The sequence below is a fragment of the Falco peregrinus genome, chromosome 3, assembly GCF_023634155.1.
Source record: "Falco peregrinus isolate bFalPer1 chromosome 3, bFalPer1.pri, whole genome shotgun sequence".
NCBI lineage: Eukaryota > Metazoa > Chordata > Aves > Falconiformes > Falconidae > Falco > Falco peregrinus.
Genome location: NC_073723.1, coordinates 42,385,231 through 42,393,326, shown reverse-complemented (window position 1 = coordinate 42,393,326; position 8,096 = coordinate 42,385,231). Strand labels below are relative to the sequence as shown.

Below are 8,096 nucleotides of genomic sequence, written 5' to 3'. Positions count from 1 at the left end.
CCAAACAAAACAAACAGGTTAAATAGGCTTTGGGAAATGCACTTGATAAAACATCCCTCACAGAAACCTTGGTACAGACCACACCAGCCCACGTATAGATGTGGTGCATTAGAGACATGGAAACACTCTCAAAATGATACTTCTGCACAAAAGGTTTATGGAAGGTAAAATTACCTCCTGCCTGTGTTTCCCCTTTTGTGGAAATTAGGGTATGGGAGAAGAAAGGAAAGCTGGGGTAGTGCATGTTGGACTTTACTCCAGCATGGCATCAGGGTACCCAAGCAAGAAACTTCCATCCACTGCACTCAGAAACATTCCCAGGGTCCAGATACTGGACATACCTGAAGAGTCACTGTGAGGCTAAATGTCATCTCCTGCATTGTGCACACAAACACACACAAAAACACGTGCACATAGACATACATAAGCTGGTCCAGGATGCATCTACAGGGTTCTTGACTAATGAGCAGCATGAATCTTCATGTGGAAGTGGCAATCTTCCTGCTCTCGGAAGTGCTGGCCACACACTGAGCAAGTGCAGCCCTTCTCGCTGTTGTGCGTGCGCCGCACGTGGCTGTCGTGGGCTGCGTGTGAGGCAAAGGCTTTGCCACAGTGCTTGCACTTGAAGGGCTTCTCCCCAGAGTGCTGGCGGATGTGCGTGCGCAGGATGCTGGATGCCGTGAACGCCTGAAAGGGCAGGGATCAGAAAGCGGGGAGGAGTTGAAAGTAATCTATTTTCATATATATAATCCCCACGTTCAGCTAACCCAGACCCCATCAAAAGTACTGTACCCTGAAAATAAGTCCTCAAATAGCTCAAAATCCTCAAGATAATTGGGAAAAAAACCCCAAAACCACAAAAACCAAGGAACCAGACGTCAACACATCACTATACAGATGTGGATGAGTCCATGGAGTTAGATGAAGCTCAGAGAAAGATTTCTCACCAGAGACACCAGTAAATCTCTCCTACTTGTCAAAGGGTAAGAAGGCAATACTGTCCTAATTAGATTTGCAGCTTCCTTATCACCTATACAGTCCTGCATCCATCTTTTGGGGTTTCATTTTCCCTGCTCCATAATACTTTGCTCTTTCTTCAGTCAGGCCTTCCAGCCTGTTTCCCCCCTCCCCGCCACATCCACACACCAAAAGGTACACTCAGCCACACTCCGTCTCCCTCGTAAAAGGTCCTTCCTCCTTTGTGGAGAAAACCCTCTCACCAAGACTTAAGCAGGAATATTGAAAAGTTGTTCATGTGTTCCCCATTTTCTCTTTTCCAGAGAAAGACGCTTCCAGGCCTTTCAATGTTTGCAGACCACGGAAAATAAATTATCTTTAGTACCAATATGGTGCTGAACCATCACAAGGAAGTTTTTACAGCAAAAAGCAATACATCTCAGATACCTTTTCACTAGGAACCTTAGAGCACAAGCCGATCTGAGGTTCCTGTAGAAAAGTTCCTGGCAGTATATATCAAGGTCAAAGTGTGTTTGAGGGCCAGAATGGTGACCTTAGCCCAACACTTTTTCTTTAATCTCACAGTGTCACCAAGATAGTGAGCAAAGGGGGCAGGAAAGCAAAGCTGCCCAGAGCACAGATATCATTAGAGGCAGAAGAGGCAAAAAGGAATCATGACTGTGTAGGAGGAACAGGCGAGGATACTTTAAAATAGCCTGTTTTCCCAGCCACAGAAATGCTGGCTATGTCCCAGGATAGCTGCAGCCTGAAGACCAATGGTTTAATCTGATCCAGTCTGCACCAGTCCTACCAGACTGGCTGGGGGGTGGCCAAGGGTCCCACGCATCCTAGAGATCCATTCACAGAGCGACCTGTAAAGCTCTGCCATCTCTTCCTGTGATAGGAAGATTAAAGGATGACATTTCATCCTGAAGTCTGCATCTGCCTACAAGTGTTCAGGATGTCTGGGAGCGAAAAAATATAATAGGCAAAAAGATCTAAGGTTCTTCAATACAGGACACTTCAGATCTGTGTTAGTCCAGCCAGTCATAAACAAAACTCTCCCAAAACCAGAAGCACCTTACTACATATGCTGACGGTGCTTCTGCATTGCATGGACACTCTGTAGCACCTGCAGCCCCTATGATATTCATCCAGCAGCGGCCTGTACATCCGTCCTCCGTCTGCTGGGAGAGCCATCACTGCTTTCCCAGGGAGAGCTCACCTGAATCACCCCTCCTGTGAAGGGCAGTAAGTAACAGCCGAGCACATTTTGACCAGTGCTGCGTGTTCTTTTTCAAATGAAACCTCCATGCCCAGTTGCACAATGGCCCCGTTACTTCAAGGCAAGCATGCGCGCTATGTCATGTCTTGCAGATTCAGCTTATCGGCCAAATCTGGGTGCTGCACTCCAGAAGCAGTGTCACTAATATAAAAAAATACCTATTTGATGAAAAAGAGGAATACTGGATCTAGCTACATGCTTCAGATGGCACTTGAAATGCTCTAAATCTTTTCTAGACCTTATCCCCACTGCAGGTCTCTGAGCTAGGACAAAACACAGATTCCACATCAGCTGGAGACCAGATCTTGTTTCTTCAGTCTTGGCAACCCTGTTATTTCAACTGACAACTGTGCCCAGAATATATACTCACTTATCTGGTTATCAACTTAGATGACATTTTCTTGAAAGAAAACAGCAAAGAAACAGAAAAAATTGATAAAAGATAACAGAGCATGAAAGAGCTGCCTCCTGGGTGATACTGAGCACGACAGGGATGGGACAGGGCTTTGCGTTACCTTGTTGCAATAGACACATTTGTAGGGGCGCTCCCCGGAGTGAACCCTCATGTGTTTGTTCAGGCTGGAGGACTGAGAAAAGGTCTTCCCACACACTGAGCACTGTGAAAAAAAATAAAAGGGATAAAGTTAAAAGGAAGCACAAAACAGCATTGCTGAAACAACAAATTAGGTATGTGGATGATGTGTGCATGTATTTTCCTACGTATATTTATGTATATATTTATCTATATACATATGTGTATTTATATGTATACAAACAGCAGTAATTTAAGCAGTAACAATTTAAATACAGTCAAAATGTTATTTACTCTGGTTTTAAGAACAGATTTTTTTAAAAAAGGAAACATGCAAAATTTCAAAGCTTTTTTGTGTTGTTAAAATTGTTTTATTAAAAATCATCCTCCAGAACATTAAGACTATTGATTTTCAGTAATCAAAATCTGAAAATTTCTGTCAATCTTCAAACTGTAAATCAAGCTGCAGTTGCTATTTTAAATTTTTGTTCAAAAGATACAACTTCCTAAAAAATTTTTAAGGGGATCTCTTAACATAATAACCATTTTTTCAGAACCAGTACTTAGCCTACAGCTTGATCTGTCAGCAGTGACTCTCCTTAAGAGTGAAGCAAGCAGCATTCTTCTGCCCAAGGAGCTGCCACCTTCACGGTGTGGTGTGCGCTCTGTGGGCAGCAGCTACACGGCAAAACAATTCATAAATTCAAAATAAGCTAAGCTATTACTCATCTTCAAAGAAGGTAATTTTTCTTACTGACATTTTCTCTCTGCTTTTTGAGTCGATCTGTTCTCATATAAATGCAATTTATTCAGAACAAGTTTATCTTCCTGCTGTTCTAAAGTACTTCCTTCATATGCATTCCAAAATAAATGGAAAGGGTGAACAATTACATAGCATTCATTACCTCATATTTGATATAATAGTATTTTTTATCTGTCACTAGATCAGTGCTACATTCTGTCATTGTAATATTGCAGATTCAGTGATAAAAGCTTTTCCTGAAAAATACACATTATTGCAGGACCATCTATGAAATCCGTATTTGGAGGATTTTAGGACCAATTTAACTGGCATTTCAAACACCGGAACTTGCCCTTCCCAAACCTTTAGGAAAAGTCTTGATTTCCAGTGTTCCTAGAGAAAACTGATGCTACAAAGAGGTGTTTGGTGGAAATGAGGAAAAGTATTTCAGCAAAGATTTGCTTCCATCAAACGAAAACCTGCTCCATGTTGAATCTAAAACTTTTTCAACTCCCATTTTGTCCAACAGATTTGTCGGCTCTTAGGCTTAAAAGGAAGGGTGAGGAACATCAGACATTGTCTTTCCTGATCCTGGACAAGTGGAGCGCCTTCAAACACAAGTTACCCCCCACACTGTAAGAAAAGTAGCAAAACCCACAGGCAAACCATTTAAAAAGCCCAGTTGAAATACTGTTTCTTTTTGAACTCTTACTGAGACTGTGGAGGTTTTTTTCCCCCCAATATAAATCCATTGAATTTCTTCAACTAAATTCAGCTGCACAAGACAAACTCTTCCTGTACAGGCAGAGCAGTCCCACCAGGGAACTACCAGGGAAACTGGAGGAGGGAAAACAATATCAGCATCTTTCCTCGGCCAGAAGGACTCCTTAAGTAGTTCCCCCCCAGAAGAGCCGGTAATCGTGGAGAGACCCGGGAGCAGGCTCACCTTGTGAGGTCTGTGTTTTTCGTGAACGTGGAGAATATGGATCCTCAGCCTGTCCTTTTTTTCAAAGGATCGGTTACAAAGGTGACAAGGAAATTTGCGGTCCCCCTGGTCCACGCAACGAGTGTACTTGAGGTGCTTGTCCCGGTAGTACTTGTAGGCAAACACCTTGCCGCAGCGCTCACACTTAAAGCTCTCTCCGGCTTCTGTACAGCAGAAGGGAAAGTGCCACCTCCCCGTTACACCACAGCCAAAGGGGGTCATTTCAAATCTGCTTCCTTGTCAGAGCTGGTACCTGACGGGGAATTAAGTCTCCGGGAGGGCAATAACGACAAATGGATTCTGGAAACATCAGTAACAAAATACATGTCGGATCTCCTAAGCTTCGCACAGCCCCACTGCTAACGGAAGGAAGCAAACTAGAGCCCATAGCCTGGTAAAATTATTGGGCTTAGCTACCGACTTCAGCGTTTTCATCCTTTAACCTCCATAAACAGCGAGCGAATGTGAAAACTCAGCGTGGAGTCCCACTTCAAAGCGCCTCCCCACAAGGAAACATTGCCAGGTACTTCTTGACAATATCGTCCGTAAATTTTATTTCTCGCCCCCAAAAGAAAAATAAATTTGCACGTCTTTTTCTATCATTTTCAAAACACTATCGAACAAAACCACGTTTCTTTGGTTTTCTTTTGTATTTCAAACTGTTCTTAACGCTCAATTTAACAACACAGGAAAATTTTTCAAACGTTTACACAACCTTTTCTTCAACAAAACTTCGTCTTAAGCCTTAAAATGAACTGAACAATTTACCAGCTGTCTGGACCAGGCACACCTTAAGATAACAGAGCTACAAAAATTGCCATGCCAAATTTTCGTGCCAATTTTCGTTTCTCTCTGACTGCTGCACCCGGCTGACCCACCATCCCCCAGCCGCTCCAGCTTTCCTTGCATCGGCACAATGAAACTGGTTTTCTACACAACATAAGTTTTGCTTATAAGAACGCTATATTTTCTACACGTTATAAGCAGAATTACTCCCGGACTAAACGCATTTGGCATTTATTCTGCAAGCGATATCAGCATTATCGGATCGGAACGACCTTGGCCTGCCCCGTTTACCGAGACTGTTACTTGCACAAAAAGTCATCACCTCAGGTACGTGCAGTCATTAAGATAAAACAGAACCAAAACAGGAATGCCCCCCAAAAGCCCCTCTCCTCCAAAAAGGGACTCTCCCTTCGAACAACGGCACTGGGAGGCCGAGGCAAGCTCAGCCCAGCAGCGCCAGATGCCTTACAATAGCCAGATGCACACTTTTAACTCCCCGTGGAAAGGCGAACTAGGAGCAAGCTGCCGGGGCAAAAAGGGGTGCCCCTCGCTCCGAGCCGGCAGCAGCTCTCGGTGCAATCCCCGGACTCCCCGCTGTCGAGGGCAGGCTGCTGCTTTGGGGGTGCTGGAGGCTGCAAGGGAAGGGGACGGCGAGCGGACCGGGACTGCGGGGCCACCGTCACCCCGAGCATCCCCGCGGCAGGGCTGGTCACCCGCCACCGACTCACCGCAGGGACTGGGATGCGTTTGAAGTAAAACACAGCTGGGAAAAAGGTGATGCCCGAGTTTCTTTACCTCCCTTCATGCGAATCTAATCCTGGCCAGCCACAGGTCCATGGGAAGAAGGGGCAGTGCCCCTCCAGGGGTCGGTCGCTGGCAGGCTCACCTTCCGGGTGCTGCAGGGATCTCTTCCCCTCCGGCATGCCCTTCAGGCTGATGGGGATGCCCAGGAACTGCACGTAGCAATCGCCGTACCACACCAGCAGCTCCTGCTTCGGCAAGATTTGCTTGCAGGTCTCGTAGAAGATTTGCCCCTGGCACTGGATAGCTGTCAAATTCTGCTCCTCGGGGAACCTGGCACAGTTCACCAGGGACATCCAGTTGCCAGAGGTGCCCTTCCCGTCGATGAAGTGGCTCAGGCGACCGTATTCAAAGATCTGGAGAGCGGGGAGAAGCGGATCAGCTTCGCCGGACCCTTCCCGCTCACACCAGCCCCACCACCCACACTGGGCCGAGCCGGTCTTGCCGGCTGCGGGAGAGGGGCGGCCGAACGCCGCGCCCCGGCCCCGCGCAGGGGGTGCAGGGGGAGCCCGGCAGCGCCTCCGCTACCTCCCACATCAGCGAATTGTCGTCGTAAGTCTTGATCTCGCTGGTGTTGACCACTTTGCCTTGGAAAGGGCCGAAGCGGACTCCTTTGGGGATGGGGTCCGTGCAGAAGACTCCGAGCTGAGACACGTCCCCGTAGGCCACCCGCAGCACCGAGAGCCCTGCGGGGGACAGGGCGGGCTGAGCGCGGCCCGGGCGCGGCGCGGGGCGCGGGCAGCGCCGGGTCCCTACCTTCAGGCAGCTGCAGCGAGTCCCTGTCGGGCAGCGGGGCGGAGGAGGAGGAGGCGGCCGAAGCACCTGCAGAGAGGGAAACCCCTTCTTCAGCCCGGCCTCAGCCGTGCAGGTGCCGTAAGGCGGAGGGAGAGCGTCCCACCGCCCCTGGCAGCGGCCGCCCCCCGCATCGCCCCCCGGCTTTCCCCCGGTGTGGGCTCGTAACACGAGAAAACCACAGGAAAAGGCGGCCCGACGCGCCCCTGGCCATGCCCCGTGAGCCTGGCTGCGGCGGGACCGCCTGCCCCCCTCGGGGGACTGCCCAAACCACACGGCCGGCCACAAGGAGCGACCCGGTTTCCTTCCCGCCGTCGCCGGCAGCGCCTTGCGCACACGCCGGAGACCCCCTTACCTGGGCTGGCGGGGGGCACCCGGAGCCCCGAGATGGCGTGGAGGCTCCCGGCCAGCTGGCTGCTCTGGAGCGCCCCGTACAGCACCGCGTTGAGCTGCTCCTCGGTGAAGTGGTACCTGCAGCTCTGCCCCGCCGCCCCGCCGCCCCCCGGGCTGCGGGCACCCGTGCGCGGGGAGCCCGGGCAGAGCGGCGGGGGCGAGCCTGCGGCCCCCACCTGGCGGGGCGAGCCCTCCCCGGGAGGGACGGGGGCCGGCGGCGTGCCGTAGAGGAGGAAGGGGAAGCCGGGTAAGGGCTCGGGGGGCAGGAGGGGCGGCTGGCTCAGGGAAGAGGGGACCCTGCTGAAGCTTAAGGGGGGCAGAGGCGGGGAGGCGGGGACCAGCCCGTCCAGGGATTTCAGGGCCTGGGAAAAGTCGGGGGCCTCCTCGACGTACTGGCCAGGAGGGCAGAAAGGGGGGTAGTAGGCAGCGAGGCTGGCGGGGTCCATCCCGAGCGCGTCTCCGCCGAGTCTGGGAACATACTCGCCGGCCCAGGACAGAGCCATGTCGGAGCGGGAAGGGGGGGAGGGGGCGGGGGGAGTTGCCGGGAAGCGCAGGGGCTGACACCCGGGTGCTGCCGGCGCGGGGTCCCGCTGCGGGGCGGGGGCAGGACGGAGGAGCGGGAGCTGCCGCCCGCTGCCCTCCGCCGCCCGGCGCCGTCGAGGCGAGCGGGCCGGCCACCGCCGCCCCCTGCGGCTATATGTGCCCGGGGAGGGGAGGGAGGGAGGAGGACAGGCGGGGGCGGCCCGCTCCGGGGGTCGCGCAGCCCCGGGGGCGGGCGGGGAGTCTGCCCCGACCCGCGCCCCTGCCCGGGGCAGAGCCGCGG

At 51.4% G+C, this 8,096-nt stretch overlaps 1 protein-coding gene across 1 annotated transcript; it reads right to left on the bottom strand.

Annotated features, from left to right (window-relative positions):
* Positions 1-459: 459 nt before the first annotated feature.
* On the bottom strand, positions 460-7,776 carry PRDM14 (PR/SET domain 14). The gene is given in 8 exon segments (XM_055799033.1): positions 460-687; positions 2,758-2,859; positions 4,463-4,665; positions 6,174-6,444; positions 6,617-6,828; positions 6,831-6,910; positions 7,208-7,365; positions 7,450-7,776. Coding segments are annotated over 8 exon segments (1,581 nt in total).
* Positions 7,777-8,096: the final 320 nt, after the last annotated feature.